General features: G+C 38.4%; 1 protein-coding gene across 3 annotated transcripts in view; it reads right to left on the reverse strand.

Annotated features, from left to right (window-relative positions):
• Stxbp5 (syntaxin binding protein 5) overlaps positions 1 to 18,854 on the reverse strand; it is a 152,925-nt gene that overhangs the window by 22,618 nt on the left and 111,453 nt on the right. The window contains exons 18-21 of one of the 3 annotated variants that reach the window (XM_031380368.1): positions 15,163 to 15,314; positions 8,320 to 8,385; positions 3,836 to 3,895; positions 3,685 to 3,732 (exon numbers count right to left, since the gene is read on the reverse strand). In XM_031380368.1, coding sequence (XP_031236228.1) covers positions 3,685 to 3,732; positions 3,836 to 3,895; positions 8,320 to 8,385; positions 15,163 to 15,314 — 326 coding nt within the window. The remainder of the gene's footprint in view (positions 1 to 3,684; positions 3,733 to 3,835; positions 3,896 to 8,319; positions 8,386 to 15,162; positions 15,315 to 18,854) is intronic. The other 2 variants (XM_031380369.1, XM_031380371.1) reach the window with 2 other exon arrangements.

The following is an 18,854-nucleotide window of genomic DNA, read 5'->3' on the forward strand; positions in this document are numbered from 1 at the left end:
TTTAGTAATGAAGTTTATCCTCCAGCATGAGTAGGTGAGCACACTACAGGTGCACTACATGCATGTAACTTTGCTTGGCACACGGTGTTACTGCATCATATTCCACTACTGTTTCTTTAGGTGTTGTGCTCTTCTTGCACAAGAGTAAGGAAGTCTCTGGGAGAGCCATTTCATGGATTAGCTGCCAATAAGGAGCCAAGAGAAGGAGGTGGGCTTTTGGGTCAGTGGCCACTGTATTTCAGTTTGCTCCTGTTCATTCTCTTGAGTATGATTTTTAAGATAGTTAGACATCTAGGAACTGTATATTATGCTCAGGCAATGGGTACAAAGGTGGTGGACAAGATTTGGTATTCAGATAGAATTTACTCTTTCCCTTCAATAAATCTCTCTTAAAATTTTAAATGATATTATTATTTAAAAAAAACCTTGTAATAAAAGAAAATGCACAGAATTTGATTATGAGCCCTTCTTCCCCAGGTTGCTGTGCAGCAGAGTACAACCATAGCCAGATTATTTATGAATTGCATAATATGTTCCTATTGTATATTTTATATATACATATAAATGTATATAAACCCTTTATAGCTTTTACCAAATTGTTCTAAGAGATACCACAGGTCAGACAGTAGAACTAGACCACTGTATTTCATATTCTGCTTTATTATTTGGCTATGTAGCCAACATATAACTTATTCTCAGGTCTCTCATCTGTAAAATAGAGAAGTAACAGTTCAAGAGATTACTAAGATGATTAAATAAGAAAAATTATAGTGCTGGTACAATGTTATGAAAAAACATAATAGATAATTGTACTAGAAAGTTGCTCTTGGGTCATCTAGCTCTGGTGCATTGTCAAGGCCATGACAAGAGAAACAGCCTTCATTTTCTATGCTTGGGGGAAGGGAAACATGATCAAAATATACTGTGTGGAAAATAATTACTTCAAAGAAATAACTTTAAAACTAATGCTACAGTATGCATGGCACCCTGTACCTCCTCTAGCGACCCACACAGCATCTCTGGCACCAGTCACAATCATTCTCCAGTGACTGAAACTGAGGGACAGAATAGTTCTTTTGTCAGCAGCGAGCTGTGCTCCAACTTTTGATCCACAAGGCCACTGCATAGTCACCTGAGGGCATGGCTGAGCACTGCAGACTGGATGGTGAGGAATACTGTGTGCTAGCAGTGCTGAAGGCGTCCCCATGGCTTCTACAGCTAAGCTTTAACAATATTTTAATTTCTATGTGTATTAGTGCTTTGCTTGCATATATGTATGTGTACCATGTGCATACTTACTAGCTTTGGAGGTGTAAAGGGATGTTGGATGTGGGTGCTGGGAACTGAACCTGGGTCCTCTACAAGTGTTCTTAACTGATGTTGATCCGTCTCTCCAGATCCAAGTTTTAATATTTTTATGAAGAGTGTTGCATAGCAAACACTCATCTAGCTAAGCAGTTCATTGACATTTCATGTTTTTCAACAGCATATTTGATGCTAATTATTACTAAATAGATATTATAACATAGAGATGCATATAGAAATTACATATCTAATATGGAACATTTCAATTACAAAACCTTCCTCCATGGAATATAGGGCAGATTCTATTTGAAAAAGGAAAACCATAAGATGTTACCTTTATTTCTATATAACAATTGTCATATCAAGAAAGAAACATTTGATAAAATTCTTATAAACTACAATAAAGATACTAGACATAAGAAAAATGTTCCGGGTTAAAAATAATCAGGAAGAATCATATACTAGCATAATTTTGGAAAGAGGAATAAAGTCGACACAGTTTCTAGGAAACATTCCTATAAGTGTTAGTTGGCATGATGTGAAAAATGTAGATGAGATGAGCATGATCTAAGCCATATACTTCCAAACATGGCCTCCAGCTGGCAAATCTGTTCATAAAGTTTCTTAAATACCTGAACATAAATATCTGAAGTTATGTCTCTACTTGAAAGAGAAAAAACATGGAAAGGTACACATTAATAAATCAAATAAAGCCATAGGACCAGAAGTCACATTGAAACTACATTAACAAATGTAATTCTGAAAATTCTTTCAGGTCAGGTAATATAACTGTAAAAGTTACTGAGTAAAATTGCTGTAGAAAAGAACAGCGGTGACAGAACTGGAAGGTAACAAGATACGATATGCTAGGAAAAAATTAGTTGCGAAGAGTTAGTACATAATTAAAGTGATTTAATTATTATTACCAACAGATTTACTACTATGAAACCACAGTAAAGAATAAATAATTGAAAAAAGCCCTTTACCCAAGAATAAGCCACTATATTTAAGAATGACCACAGGGCGAACAGTCATTTACCATTAATATAAAACTAAACAGGGTTCAATTTACAATGCTCACAAAACAAGGGTTTTCATGTAGCAATTTTTGAAAATTCAACCATATAAAGTGAGGAAGAGTAAAACCTCTTCCAGCTGCAGGGAAACTCATCGACCCTAGTGAGATTAAAGGTGTAAGTGGTAGGGATGGTGATGTCACTTACTCAGTAGAAATGCTTGCTTTGCTATATGAGGATTTGAATTCCATTCCTATTTTAAAAAGGGGGCATGGTGCTATGCATTTATAATCCCTGAGCCGAGAGACTGCGGGGAGAGAAAGAGCCTGGGACTCCCTGGCCAGTCAGTCTAGTCAGTTAGTTGGTGAGCTCCAGGTCAGTGGGAGAACATGACTCAAACCAAGCAAAGCAAAACAAAAGAAACAAAAGTAGATGGCACCTGAGGGATGATACACAGGTTGTCCTTTGTTTGCAAGTATGTGCACATGCATGCACCTGCACATATGAATGCTTTCCCCATAACATTATGACATATAAATATATACACCCAACTACCCCCAAAATAATAAAAAGTAACAAGGAATATGTGATAAAAATGTAGGGAATATATGCATATATATATATATACACATATACATATGTGTATGTGTGTGTATGCATTTGTGTTTTCTATAATATTATTTTGTCGAGACTTTCAAAGTTTTACAAAATATTCCACTTTTTGTGACCTATGAAATTCTTATTTGATTATGTTTCCAAGTTTGGTTATTCATTTTCTTCTTTAGCTTTATACTTTGAGAATCTTAGACTGATCATTCATTATAAAATATGTACAAAACACCAAGAGTAGTATAAACATCTTTTACTTATGCATGGGGGTGGTATTTGGCAGGGAACTCTCAGTTACCCTGATACCAGTATTGATCACAGACTGATAATGCCATTCTTTAGAAGACCATTCCCTTGAAATGGGACTGTGAAATATGGGAGAGATGGGAGTAATGGCAGAAAAATATCCAAGTATAATTACAAATGAAAACTGATTCACAGTTTAAAAAGAGAGTATAAGCTTGGTATTTAGAGCATAAATTGAACCCTGCTTTATTTGAAAACAGAGCAAAACTAAAAGTTAACAGAATAATTCATTCTGTAAGTCAAGAGAAAGAGCCACAACCCAATTTAACTGATTGTAAGAATTACTTCCCAAATGCATTTAGAATAGACACAGCCCAAAGATTATTATTTAGCAAAGGGATAACAAATTAACATACAAAAGATGCAATGCACTAGATCATATTCTGGTGTTGGGTTAGCATTGCATGGAGCAATGATTAGAAACAAAATAAAAACTTCTATTTCCTACCTAGATCACTGGCTACCATCTTGGAAAACTTTCTGCTTTGGGTCTTCACTGAAAATAATATTTTAATATAAAATGTCAAAATCTATTCAAAGTAAACTACATAAATTAAGTATAAATGAAAACAAAATACTTTAAAATAAAGATACTATACCCTTTTCTATAAAATTATTCACTTTTTGTTCATCGTCTGAATTGTGTGGCGATGAAGAACCTACACAAATAAAGACAACGTGAGGAACGGGCACACGGTCAGTCACAAACAGAACACAGCAACAATCACAGACTAAAATCCAGGTGACCACCAAGAACTGGTGACCTCAATTATGAGACTGTTGTAGTACTGCAGTCAATAGTATACAATCTTCTATAGCAGACACTACTATTTGAAAATTTATTTCTGATAGTTTTTATTTAATGCATACTAACTGGGCAAAATCTTACTGCACTTTGTAAATTAGAGAACACAGAAAGGAAATATGACATTCAGACACCTATTAAGTACAGTTCAACATATCTCATAGATTAAATTACTCACCGCCTTCCCAATTGGGGATCACTTTCCCCTTATCCCCTTGATACTTTGCATCCTTCTGATACAATGGCCACCATTTAATTAGGTAGTACTTTTTAAATTTATGCACACATGATCTTCCCCACTGCAACAGACTTCTACTCTGTTTTACAACCCATCTGTGACCTGTGGTGTGTATCTCATGGAGATGTCACCAGTTCAAATTAGCTAAATGATTGAAGCTTTTCTGCTTGATGCAAATATATAAAAAAGAACTGGAGGTAAATAAAAAGATTTCCTTTTCTATGCTTAAAAGAATTCCAATCAAAGTAATTAACCTTAGTGAATTAGGTAGAAACACAAAAACTTCAACTTGACCCCCGCAGCCCCCAAAACCATGTTCTTTACTATGGCTAGGGAGACATTCTCATCCAGAAAAACCCTGCAACATGGCAGGATACAACCACACACAGAGGTTTGCAAACATTATTCCTTGAAAAATCCATAACTTTTTTGTTAATAACATCCATAGATTCTCTCAAATCTCATAGAACTATCATAAAATCAACACTGATGTCAGTAATAGTTCCAGATTAGAAATAGGTATAGCTGTTTTCATACAAATACAACATACTCAAAGACTATAATGACCACAGAAACGTTCACATTTAAAAATATTGTCATCTCTGCTACCAAATGGCTTCATAAATTTATGGTAAAATGGATATTAATAATAGCTTTATTTTATGTAGTTCACATCAAGATTAATATCAGGATAGCAGTTTCATATATAAATATAAGAGAAATGTTTGGTGTTCTCTAAACATAAACATGCAATATAGTTGAAAGTGCTTGCTACTGGTTGTTTTAATTTCTATGACCACACATGACAAGTTTCTAAGTTTATTTGAATCTGTCAGATTGTTAAACAAACACTAGATATCTACAATTTCTTATTTTCTTCAGGCCATATATAAACACCATGCTATGTGCGAAGCTTTAGTTTAAAATAGCCTAACAGAGCCCTATTTTCTGTGTACGCAACTATAAACATGCATCACAGAAAGGACGCCCCACTTGTAGGGTGCTAGCTGAGCCAAGCCAAGCCTCTTAGGCACCGCTTCTGCTTATTTGGTGCATCCAGCCGCAGGCAGCAGTGACATCAGCTCCAGACAGACCATTGGTTTATTTTAAAATAAATGCAAAGAGAAACCCTCTAGCATGTTTTCTGAAGAGAGCTTTTATAATAATTATCTGAGCAGCTGACCACATTGATTATTTATAATATTTAAAAGGTCCTCAGTTTCCTCTGTGTGCATGCATAATTTTTGGTCAACATAGAAGGCATGTGGGTACTTACACTTTAAAATATGATCTCTTTTTAGTACTTATGAGAACTCATTTTAAGTTCCAATTCTGTTTTATACATATTATTTTTTCCTTTATACAAATACTAATTTTTAAAATATTAACTATTGTTTTTAATAATTTATAATGTACCATTTGACTATTTTATTTCTTTATATCCTATCTCATTATAAGTATTTCAGATAAGTATTTTTGTTATTTTCATGGTATTAAAAGAAAAAACTTTAAAAAAGAAAACAACAAAACAAAACAAGGTGTGGTCACATTTAATTTCGGTACTCAAGAAGCAGAGCCCAACCTGGTTTGTACAGTGATTTCCAGGCTAGCCACGCCTATCTAAAAATTCAAAAAGTATATAAGAAAAAAGTGACTTTTTTGAGTCAATTCAATCTGTTTTTTTATCATTAGACTTTAATTTGCTAGAAATAAAACTAAATTATAATAAATTTTCCTTTATTTCTCAATTAGGAAGTAAAAATGGATATGGGCAAAGCAACTATAAATGTCAAGAGTAAGATAGTCAGGCTGTGACAGAAAGACCACCACACAGACACACGGCCAAGCTGCAGGAGGGAGCCTGACACACCATAGCGCCCACTTCTACGTGTCAGTCAGTTCTGCACACTGACATGTATGTGTTTTAGAAGCCAGGTCTCCCGTGGGAACAGACTTGATTCCTCGGAGAATTCTACCATCTGAACAGAAGCAGAGGCCATCCAAATCCAAGGTTTATATTTAAGAGTAAAAACTCAGGTCTTATCATCCATTTCCTTGAGGTTACAACTTTAACTCCACATTCCAAACTGGAGAGACGACTTAGAATCAATGGAAACAGGAAGAGTCATGCCAAGGTTAAGATTAAACCGAGTTTTCCTACTAACCAACTATCCTTTTGCATTTATTTAAAACTATGTGTTACTCTTAAATGTTTCATGTATCTGCCATTTTAAGTTTTGGCATAGGATGAAAAGGTAAACAAATTTATTTGTGCTGACTGTAAGTAAACAAGCTAAGCGTGGTATGTCCCACGCCCAAACTGCCCACTGCTGTCAGGTCTTAGCATACTGATGCTGATGGTTCTGGTCGGAAGAGCAGAAACACACTGAATGCACTTGGAAGGAAGCACGAACACACATTACAGTTCTAACTCTAGCTTTAGAAAGCTCAGTCCTACACGAGGGAGGGAAAACGTGCTTGGCGCCACAGTAAACTCTCCTGGTGGCAGCAGAGGGGAGACTTCGGTGCCTCTGAGCTTGAGGAGTTTAATGAAAATAGGAAGTTTACAACAAAACACCTGTGTGGAGAGCCTATGTGAGTGGATGCTCATGTGTGTGTGAGTACATGTTCATGTGTGTGCTGGTGTGTGTGTGTGTGTGTGTGTGTGTGCCTGCATGGGACTATGCACATATACTCGCATGTGCATAACATGTGAAGACCACAGAACAACCCTAGTGACATTCCACGGGTGTTGTCCACCTTGTGTTTTGAGGCAGAGGTTCTTGTCCTGGAACTTGCCATGCAGGCAAACCCCAGGGATCCACTTGTCTTAACTTCCCCAGTGTTGGGATTACAAGAACACATCACTATTTTTGGCTTTTCTGTGTGGCTTCAGTGGAACAACCTCACATCTCCTGAGAGCCAAACACTTACCAATGGCCCCCTCCCTAGTGTACTCTAATTTTGAAAGATGAAATGATCAATTTGTGTAACACTAGAGAAAACAATTATAAAAAGAAAACACAAAGGTTTCTTCCAGTTTAGGGCTAATCAAGTGCAAACTGAAATGTGAAAATAATATGAAATACTACTGGCAGTACATCTCACTTTATAATTCTTTCCTATATAAGAGAATGGCTAGTAAAAGACAGAAACCTAAACATGGTGCTACTTATGCCAAGAAAAATCTTTATAGGAGAAAGCTAATGAAGATTACTAGGTAAAAAAATAATAAATTTAATTAAAATAATGAAGTTAAATTTACTAAAGATTAGCAAACCTTCAATCTTTTATAATACCGAACTCAAGCTTTTATTTCCCAAGGGCTCTCACGTGTACTAAAAACAATACTACTGAGATATATCAGTATATATATGGCCCATGTGAAGTCTCAACTGAAAATAAAAATAAACAGAGCTGCTTTAATAAGCCTGTAAATATACTACAAATGACCTCAATCAAAATGAAAAAAAAAAAAAAACCCAAATCTAAAAAGGCTTTAAATATTCTTAAGAGTCCATTTCTTTACCTGGGGTTACATGTATCGAAACCTTTAATAACATTTAGGGTTAGGTCCTGTGTTTGATTCCTATCATTGTGCAAATAGGAAAAAAATCTGTCACAGTATTGGAATGGATATGATTTAATAGCTACCAAAAGACCGAATTTTCAACTAAAAAAACCCAACCTTACTCTGATTTACTCCATTCTAGTAACCATTGCCAGTAGTATCTAGAGACAGAGATCTAGAAGTATCTAAAAGCCTAACTAGAACGTCTATTTAATGAGAAGCAAATAATATACGTAATACTGTAACTGGAAGAGAACTAGCTGAGCAATCATACAACTCTAAACAGACAGAAGCGATGAAGTTTTAATTAGCACATGCTGTTTCTGCTCACTTATTAAAGCAGTTAAAACTTTAAGACAGGTGAGGAGTTTCTCATATGTAAATTTAAGTGTTGATAAAAAGATATACCAATATGCCATCTTAGTTTTTTTTTTTAAATCATAATTATTAATGAGATAAACTAGGTTACCGGAAGTGGGAGATTTGCAGCGATCTTCTGGGACGACAGTCCCTTCGGTGATATCACACAGGCCCGCTGAAAGGCAAACCAAGAGCACATGAGCCCACAGCAGTTTATACAACCGGCCTCCTACTTTTAGGGGACACTTCATTATGAACTACTTGAAGGCAGATTAACATGTTATGACAATGATGGAGCTTGCAATGGGAACATTCTGGCAATAAAATATATTCAACTGATACAGCTGTAACCCGCTGGACAAGGGATGTAGAAACGGGGTTTTTCAGCGAGGTCCTTTGTTGTTCTTTAAGGATACCAGACATGATGTAGGATTTTTCAAACACCAGGGACGTGCAGGCATATGACATATTCTTTTAAATTTTGCAAGGAAGAAGAAACACTTAAGCTTGGTGATTTTTTTAATCCCCAAAATCCTCAACTTAAATTTCTAAATGGTTTTCCTCAAGTAAATCTTGACCATATCACTTAAACATTTTAAAATAGTTAAGAAAATATTTTGTATCTCTTAAATTTATATTTCACATTATCTATCCTATACAGTATCCTTCTTAAAAACTATAATATTAGATATTAAAACCTCAGAACAAAGACTTTTTTCAATAATAGGAATTATACAAATTAAATATGATCCATACTATAAGTTGTCCTAAATTATTATAATAAACACTACAAAGTATTTTATGAGAAGGTAAAAAGAAAGATTAACTAAAATGCAAGATCATGAAAAAGCCACCTGGAAAGCTCTTATATCGTAAATGAATAGTAATTATAATAAAGAATGTGAAGGCAGGTACCCTGCAGAGCTGAATGATGTTTTCTCCCAGAAGCCAGACTATTAAACAAAAATGCCTGCATCATGTGTGAGAGGCCTCCCTATGAGCTGTGGGTCTGGAAAGTGCCAGAAGCTCACCCCTACCCCAAACAGTACTGGCTATGCTATTCTGAGATGCCTGCCTGAACTAGACGGTAAGACTTTTTTGTTGAAGACCACATGCTTTGGCTGCACCGAAACCAAGCAGGATTGGAGCTTCCTCCCTGCTGGCCAGCATGTATAGCACTGGACAGTGCTATGTGGGCTTCCAAGGAAAAGTCACCAAGAGTCTTACACAGCTGCCCTTCTGAGCTACAGGGCTGACCTGCCAGGCATGGTGTGAAACAGTGGCAACTCTCATGGGGTTACCACACAAACTAACTTCTAATTGGCATTGAGGATGATGCCATAGGAGGAAATTCATGCTTGGACTCCAAAACTCTGTGCCAGGGAGGTGACTGTGTGTGTGTGTGTGTGTGTGTGTGTGTGTGTGTGTGTACGCACATGTCTGTGTTTATGTGGGTCTCGGTGCATATTCATAGACATAGGTGTGTATATGCGCATCTGTGTGCATGTATGAATGTGTATCTGTGCATATACATTGTCTGCCTGCTCTTGTGTGTGTGTGTGTATAATCTACTACTGTTGCTTTGCTAATTTGATATAGTGCCAAACTATCTTTTTTTTCCCTTAAATTTTATTTACTTATGAATGCTCTGCTGCGTATACAACCGCATGCCAGAAGAGGGCATCAGATCCTATTACAGATGGTTGTGAGCCATTATGTATTTCCTGGGAATTTAACTCAGGACTTCTAGAAGAGCAGTCAGTGCTCCTAACCCCTGAGCCATCTCACCAGACCCCACAGTGTCTTCTAAACAATTATGTTTATATTCACAGATCAATGCTCTCTGCCTTCCAGAGAGTCTTTTTTGCAGTGGGTGATAGTTACGAGAGAGACTCAAAACTTGTCACACAAGAATATTTGCTTTGTGTGCTCAGCTCTAGACAGAACATCTGTACTAATTCCACTCAGGCTTAGGGAACAGAGCAATGCAGAAGTGTGGGCAGAAAGAGTATAGAGCTGAAAATTAGGAGCCAGTGCTGTCAACTGCTGTCTTCTGAGCATGGTATTGTTGGACCCATGAACTCACAAGACCTCACGTGACTGGACCAATCAACATCCCATGAGAGGCGTGGAAAGGGATCATGAGGCCCCACTACTCTTTGCAGAGTAATAGGCAGCTAGTGGTTACTGAGGGAGAGAGAGCAGGGCATATGTCTCATTGGTTTAGTATTTTGTAAACTGATCTTGTTCAAGTAAATAACCTTCCCTTCCCATGTTCATGAAAGGAACACTGACTAGATAGATTGATGGATGGAAACACACACACACACAAGACACACAAACAAGATACTCACAGATACACATACAAAGACACACAAATAGAAACACATACACAGAGACATACAGATATACAAACACACAGGTACACATACACATGTACACACAGACACACATGTACAAACTTACATACACAAAACATATATGCAAATGTACATGCATGAGCACACATGCACATACATTTATGAACACACACATATCATTAAAATAGGAAGGAGGTTATTGGAAAGTTTGGATTAGTTCAGAAACTGTACAGTACATTAAAGCTTCAGAAGTCAGGTGTCACAACCACGTATGTATATGGGAACAGTATCTGCTTTCCTATTATTTAAAAAAATAACAATCTTATAACTGCTATGGATGCTAAGAAAACTTTTATGGTTATAATTTAGATAATCTGAGTGCCAAATTTCATTTATCAAATGTGTTTTATAGGTTAAATTATGTATTATCTATCTTCATTCCTGACTAAGAATCAGTGTTTTTAAAAATCCTCATCATTTAAGAGATCCTGATTTTAAAAAAATCAAGTACTTAAAGTTTTAAGACAATAGGATTAATTTTAGGTTTGTATTCAACCTGGCAAAATACTTGTTCATACACATGCACCCTTGAGTTAGGACTACAACTGAAGACTTCTAAATGGCAATGATAATTTACAAGCAAAATATACTTAGTAACAAGTATTTACAACAATAGTAACTTTGAGGATTTTAATCTCTCAGTGTTTTTGTCAACACTACATTCTCAATGCACTATCAGTTCTACAGAACTTCAGAAACACTGTATAATAAAGTATCATTTCAGGGGCTGGAGAGATGCCTTGGTCAGTCAAGTGCCTGCTTCACAGGCATGAGAACCTGAACTCAGATCCTATGACCCATGCAGAAGCCAGATGGGAGGTATCTGAGATCCCAGCACTAATAAGCTGTGGATCTTTGGAGCCTAGACAAATCAGAGTTCCAATTTTTTGAAGCCACAGTTCCCCAACTCCCCAAAGCAACAGTCCATAAGCATACAGCACTGTGAGTATAGGCAGTAAGCAAGACTAGTGCTTACTAGTGACTAGTGGGCAAGAACATGTATATTAGGATGGCATAATGATTCATGTCCTGTGCAGTGGGATTTCAGCATAATACCAAAAGAAAGCAGTACTTAATTTATAATTTAGAATTACTTCTAGAATTTACCCTTTAGTATTTCAGAACAGGTAAACAGTGAGTAACTGAAGCCATAGAAAGTGAAATTATAACAAGTGTTGTGTTCAGTGTAATAGGTTCAGAGTCAAGATTCTAAAAGGGGTGCTGGCAGAGAGCTTAGCAGGTAAGTCACTTGTTGCCAAGCTTCATGACCTGGGTTCAGTTCTGAATCCCAAAGTATAGCAAGTGAACGAGTTCCCACAAGTTATCCTACAACCTCAGGTGGGCATTGCACACGTGCTTCCTCATACACACATACACATGCATGCACATGAAAAAAAGAGAGCCCATAAAGGTGCAGATGCTAATTTTCCTACAAGAGCTATAAACTGCTTTGATGAACCATGCCATATCACCAAAAGGGGCAGGATGAATACACAACAGTAAGACATTTAAAAATAGAGGGAGCATGTACACATAACTTTAATTATAGAAATATTGTTCATTTTAATGTTAGTGATAATCTTGCTGTGACTCATACTAAAGACAAAAATCCACAATAAACTGAAGGTCTGAAGTGGGCTCAGATATTCACTTGACATCCCTGTGACAGTTTTACAGTTTTATCTCAAGTAGCAATTCAACTGTAATGTAATAGTTAACATATTCAAACTTCAAATGATAGTATTTTATCTCTTAAAGCAAATTCCTAAGTGGCCTGAGAGTCTTAATCAAAATAGGCTATATCTGTTGGTAGAAAATCCAATTCTCCATTCAAACTGACCTATTAAAAACGTTGAAGAACAGTGTAATAGTACTTGTGCTGCAGATCAAGAACTCACTACAAAAGGAGAAGAAAAAGAAACTGAGAGAAAGAAAGAAAAAAGGCAAGAAAGCAGCAAGCAATATGTCTGTAGACCCACTGCTGGTGTGTGTGTGTGCATGCATGTGTGCATGTGCACTTGTGTGCGCATGCATGTGTGCTTGTATGTATGGTGCATGCATGTATGGTGTGCACATACATTGTGGGGGTGGGTTGTGTGCATGTATGTGTTTGTGTGTGCCTGTATGAGAGAGCTGGTGGTATAAGCAGGTGTTCTCCTTGACTCACTACCATTTTAGTTTTAAGATAGGGTTCCAGCTGGTTAACCTTGAGCTTGAGGAGATCCTCAAGCCTCAGTCTCTGATACTCTAAAATTGTGGGCATGCACCCCAATACTAATTGAATGACATTACAATGAAAATACAATGAAAGAATTTTAATACCAATTATTGTATAGTTAATTTTATATGGAAAATAAGTGACTTTTTTGGGATTAGAGGTACAAATATTCTTAGGATATTATAGGAACCATTTTAAAAATAATTATTAAAAATAATTAACCCTGTTTCCCCTCCCTTCCATAAGACAGAGCCTCTTCTACCACAGACATGTATATCCCCAGGCCTCAATTTTTAATTTTGATTAAGAAAGCTTAAATAATGATGACGTGAGGCATAATTACAATGGGGAATATTTTAAACTAATAAAAAGTTCAAATAGTTCTCATAAGTTTAATGTCTAATTCTTCCTTAAAAAAATGAAAAGAATATAAATGATATATTGGATTTATGGAATAAAGTAGGAATGCGGTAAATTTTAAGAAAAAGTTTAATGGTATAACTAAACTTGTTGCTATCCTTAGATAAGTTGGGACATCTCATTACTAACTTCCTAAAGTATAAGGGGGGAATTAATTTTAAGACTAGCAAGATTTTTATAAGTTTGTAAAATCTGAATTTTTTGTTCTCTAGAAAAAAACTGTTATGAAAGTATTTTAATATTCTTTTTTTTAAAAGATTTTATTTATTTTATGTATGTGAGTATTTATTTTATGTATGTATATGAGGACACTATTGCTGTCCTCTGACTCAACCGAAGAGGGCATCGGATCCCATTACCGATGGTTGTGAGCCACCGCATAGTTGCTAGACTTTGAGCAGCCAGTGCTCTTAGCTGCTGAGATATCTCTCCACCCCAATATTCTTCAATAAATATTTTTGCCTTTGCTTTATAAAGAAGTTGGGTTGGGGCATACTGTTTAAATAGCTGTTATGAAAGAAATCTAAATAATGATTTTAGTCTTAGATATAAAGTATTTTAGTAAGTAAAACAAAAAAGGCAGCAGTGATTTCACAAAGAACAAAAGTGTCAAGACATAAATGACTTACTTATGACAGAAGAGCGGAGTTTTTTCACAGATTCAGAATACAAGCTAGAAAGGCCGCACATGCAAGGAGTCCCAAGCAGCATACCTCAGTGAGCGATGAGGGGGAGGGAAAGAAACAAGACAGACACTAGATGGCATGGCTGGAACAGAGTTGCTGCTGAAGATAACATGACAAAATGATCCGACTCACAGACAAAGAAACAAACTCAGAAAAGAAAAGGATGACCATTTAGCAAAATGATAGAAAAACCTAATATCTTTTCAGTTTGTTTGTTTGTTTTTCTCATGTATTACAAACTTGGTAGCCATCATTAGCCAAAAAATGTACTGAGAGTAACTAAACAATCTCTGAGAGAATTTGGTGTGTGTGTGTGTGTGTGTGTGTGTGTGTGTGTGTGTGTGTGTGTGTGTGTAGGCATGAGTATATACTTGTGGTGTGGTATATCAAGCCCAGGCTTTGCAGATGTTGGGTAAATATTCTTCCCTCTGACTGCTCCTGATAAATGAGAACTTTAATTCCATTGAGAATGTTTAGACAGTTCCCCAGTGTTCCAGTGCTCACCAGGATTCTGTGGAGGAGTGAGCCAAGCCTAAGTAGGGTTCTCTTCAACCTGTAGTCTAGCTGGGAAGGCCCACAGGAAAACTAAGCTCACAGTTCAATTACTGCTAAAGGTCTCATTAGTCTACTCTGTATGGCATACATATAAAGTTATTTGCTGTATATCCTGTTTGTTTATCCTAAATAAAGAGAATATTTACCCAACACCTGCTGTATATCCTAAAGCAGGATACCTAGGTAGAAATACTTGTACTCTATGCTCTAAGAGATATCAGCATTAAAACCTTTAACATCAACACTAGATACTTTGCCAACACTGAAGAATGCTAGAGAGATTTTTTTAAATTGGTATGTAATCACCTCTGTGGCCACACTTTCACACAAGGAGTCATTACTTTGACTTAAATAGTTAAAACTCAACTACTGGCTTACAAAAACCAAACAATAAAACTTTGAAATCTATTTCTACTCTGTAATAACTGGAAATATATTCCTAGCATTATGTTGATTCTCTCCAGACATTAAATAAAACCCTAGATTATTAAGAAGAAGAGCTAGACTTGTATCTCTCACTAGGCGTGGCTGTTCACACTCAGTTCAAATCAGATGGGCTGCTGCTTAAGTGAGGCACTTGCAGACACGAGGGTCACATGATGTGAGTGCTCACAGCACTTAAAGCTCAGGGAGCTTTGCTCTTTTCTCTTTACCTCCTGAAGGCTGCCGAGATTTACGGGGCGACCGAGGTTCTCTCCGATAAGGATCATTTGAGCCGTAGAGTTCAATGGTGCTGAGGTTGAGCAGTACTGCTTTCTGGAGGTAGTCAACCATTGCAATGCCGTTACAGTTGCCAAAAACCACCCTGGCAAGAAGAAAAGCATACGTGTTTCAGTGCAAACAAGTTATTAAAAAGAAATATGAACTATAAAGCTGAAGAAAATAGGGTGATGGGCTTTTCAGAAAACTCTTTATTCATTTATTGTGTGTGTGTGTGAGAGAGAGAGAGACAGAGAGACAGAGACAGAGAGAGACAGACAGAGAGAGAGAGAGAGAGGGAGAGAGAGAGAGGGAGAGAGAGAGAGAGAGAGAGAGAGAGAGAGAGAGAGAGAGAGAGAGAGAGAGAGAGAGAGAGAGAGAGGTGGCGTTCACATGTGTAGGTTAGAGAATGATCCTAGGGAGTTGGGTCTTTCCTTCCACCTTGGGATCTGGGGATTTGCCTCAGTTGCCTGAAACTAAAGACAAGTGTAGGCATGGGAATATAGAAGGCAAGGCCCTTCTCAAGGAATTGATTGTTTATAGACATCACCTACAACATTAAACCAAGTACCAATATCATTTCTATGAATATTTGACACAGAAGATGAACTAAGCAATGTAACATCTATTTTCTGCCCCTCAGAAATTGGAATTACAGATTGGTGTAACTTCTGGTAATTCTGTGAAAATAAAAAGGAAGTATTATTCTCAGGAGGCTCCCTTTGAGGTGTTGAAAATACTTTCTTCATTCCAGTTTCGGGACTACAATGTAATCTCTCATGAATGAAGGATTCTTACTCTGCCTAAGCGCTCTTTGGCATATGAAAGCTGGCATGTACAGAGGAGTTACCTTCACAGCCAGAGTATGGATAAGACTTTGAAAAGCAGGTAACGAACTCAAAGAGGAACCTTCCACTCAGGTCCAGATGATGACACCATGCAGGAACACACAAAGGGAGCAGAAAGTTGAATTTTTCACTTGAAGCTTTAAATATGGGCCTATACTTTATGTAGTCTTGGCAACTAATTTAAATTTAAAACATACAGAAAGTGCAAAATCTCCCACAAACAAACAATCCCAGGAACACAGTCCTATAATTAATCAGTTAATTTTAACTACTTTTGAAACTTCCTATTGATTCTTGTTTTTAATCAGCTTTTTTCCTTGCTTATTTGAGTGGTTATGCTCAATAAAGTATTTAGAAGGTAGAGGTGTGTGGTCTTCGGTTATAAAGTGGCCAATGAGAGATAACTGAGAGGCCTCTCAGCTTACAACCAGTCAGGGTTGGATGCACAACTCCAAGAGACAGAGGGCTGATAGTGACCAGGATGTGGTGGAGGACAAGTGACTCTGTAGGGCTACTCCTGAGGACAAAGGCAGGCTATGCAGGATAAGCACTTCAGTAACTAGAGAGTACAGAAGCATCTTCTTACTGTACTGCGGAAATTTTAAAAATAAAGACCTAACATATGCTTTATGTCTACAGCAAAGCATGAGAACACTTACAGCTGTTTGTAGATAAGAACCTTGTTAAAGCCACTGCCATGTCCTTACTATTGTGTTGGGAACCATGAGAGCCCTGAGATAAATATCCTGCCCCAGCTAATTGAGAACCTGGAGATTAACGTCCTGCCTGACAATCACAAGGATGTAAACCCTGAGATTAACATCCTGCCTGACAATCACAAGGATCCAGCTTGGCCCTGGGAAAAGAACATTCACAGAAATCCACCCCCTCTCCACCTGTCATCCACCCCCTCCTCACCTGTCACACCGGAGCTCAACCCCAGAAGAATTTATAACCCTCCATCTCCCTCCTTCCTCTTCCCCTCCCCTCCAAGATTTTTGCTTTAAATATGCTTGGCTGCACTAAGTAAACGGCTCTTGACAAGCAATGCTTCCTTGAGTCTTGTCGTCTCTCTCGCCCATTCTTTATTCATAGGTTGTGACCCTCCTCGTTCCCCGGAATAACGTGACCTGCAGGCCAGGTCAGGTGGCACCCGAAGTGGAGCTCGAGGCACGGGTCACCTCCCGGATGGATTAAGATCGCGATGGAACCCAGGTTCATGACTGATGCTGCTCGCCCGGTTGCTCAAGTCATTAGGTAAGTCATCCGTCTTAGACATCTCAAGAATGGGCCATTCCATGTCTAAAGAAGTCCGCTTTATAAAGGACTTAAAAGAAGCTCTCAGAGAGAGGGGCATAAGGGTAAAAAAAAAGGACTTGGTAAGATTTTTCATCTTTATTGATGAGACATGTCCTTGGTTTATGATTGATGGGCTAGTTATCCACCCCAAGAAATGGCAGAAGGTTGGTTGTGAACTTAATGAAAAAATAAAACTTGAAGGAGACAAAGCAGTCACGGCAACGATCTTTACATTTTGGGGTCTCATCCGAGACATTCTTGAGGGTGCTGATTCCGATTCGGGAAAACGTCAGCTCCTCTCAGTTGCAGAACTCTGTCTCTCACAGTCCTGGCCTGGGTACCGTCCCCCTTCCCATTCTGGCCTCTCGCTCTCCATCTCAGGCCTCTATTTCCTTTACTCTCATTGATATGCCACAGGAGGACTGTCAGATTCCGCCCTTGCCTGCTGCTGCTCCCTCTTCTCCCCTCTATCCACCTCTCCCCTCACAGGTCTCTCTGGTTCCTTCCCCTTGTCATCATCCTCCTCCCTATGATGACCCTTTCTCCGCTGCAGAGAAGGGCCTTTCTAAACCTCTCTGCACTCCAGTCTTCCGCCAACCGTCTGCGCCCATAAAACCCACCTCTTCTCCCTCTGTCCCCGCTGCCTTCCTCACAATTCCCGAACCGCTCGACCCTGGTGATGCTGCCGCCTTTGAAGAGGAAGCGGCCCGTTATCATTCTGAAGATTGGCCTCCCCTAACACTGTCGTCTGCCCCTCCCCTGCCTCCTGACATCGCCTCTGCCCTTCCACCTTCTTTCTTAGACATGAAGACTCGCCTCATCTCCCAAATCCAGGAACTGACCGAGATTCTTCAACTCCAAGAATGCTTTTCTCACCTTTCAACTCTCTGCTCTTCCTCCTCTAACACTCATCCCTGTCTCTCATAGCGCCCCTCAGTCCACTTGACTTTTCCTATCACTTGTTCTCAGACTACTGGAGAGCCCGCTCCTGCCTCTAGTCCTCGTCTGCCTCAACCGCCTGTCACTTGGTCCGAGACATGCCCATCTGCCCCAGCCTCTGCTCCTTCTTCTACCCCTTCTCGCCTTCCTTCTTCCTCTGCACCTCTGTGGTCCACATGCAAAGACCCCCCTCCTACTCATGAACACTCTGATTCAGAGGCCGAACAGTCTGATAGTGACCTTGAACTTGATAATGAAAAGGAAAGTGAGACCGATGACTCAGTTCCAGTCCCCATGGTCTATCGCTGGCTACCATTCAAAAAATTAGAAAAACTCAATTCAGCTGTCAGAAACTATGGCCCAAATGCCCCCTTCACCCTCTCCCTATTAGTATCAGTGGCGATGGCTACCTTATACCAAACGAGTGGCTTTCTGTTACTCAGTCTGTTCTGACTTGGGGCCAGTTCCTCACCTAGCACGCGGATTGGGCCAATCGTTGCCGCTCCTTGGCTCACGCCAACAGCCAGAGTAGCCATGTCTCCACCAGAAGGTGGACACTA

The sequence above is a fragment of the Mastomys coucha genome, unplaced genomic scaffold (assembly GCF_008632895.1).
Source record: "Mastomys coucha isolate ucsf_1 unplaced genomic scaffold, UCSF_Mcou_1 pScaffold2, whole genome shotgun sequence".
NCBI lineage: Eukaryota > Metazoa > Chordata > Mammalia > Rodentia > Muridae > Mastomys > Mastomys coucha.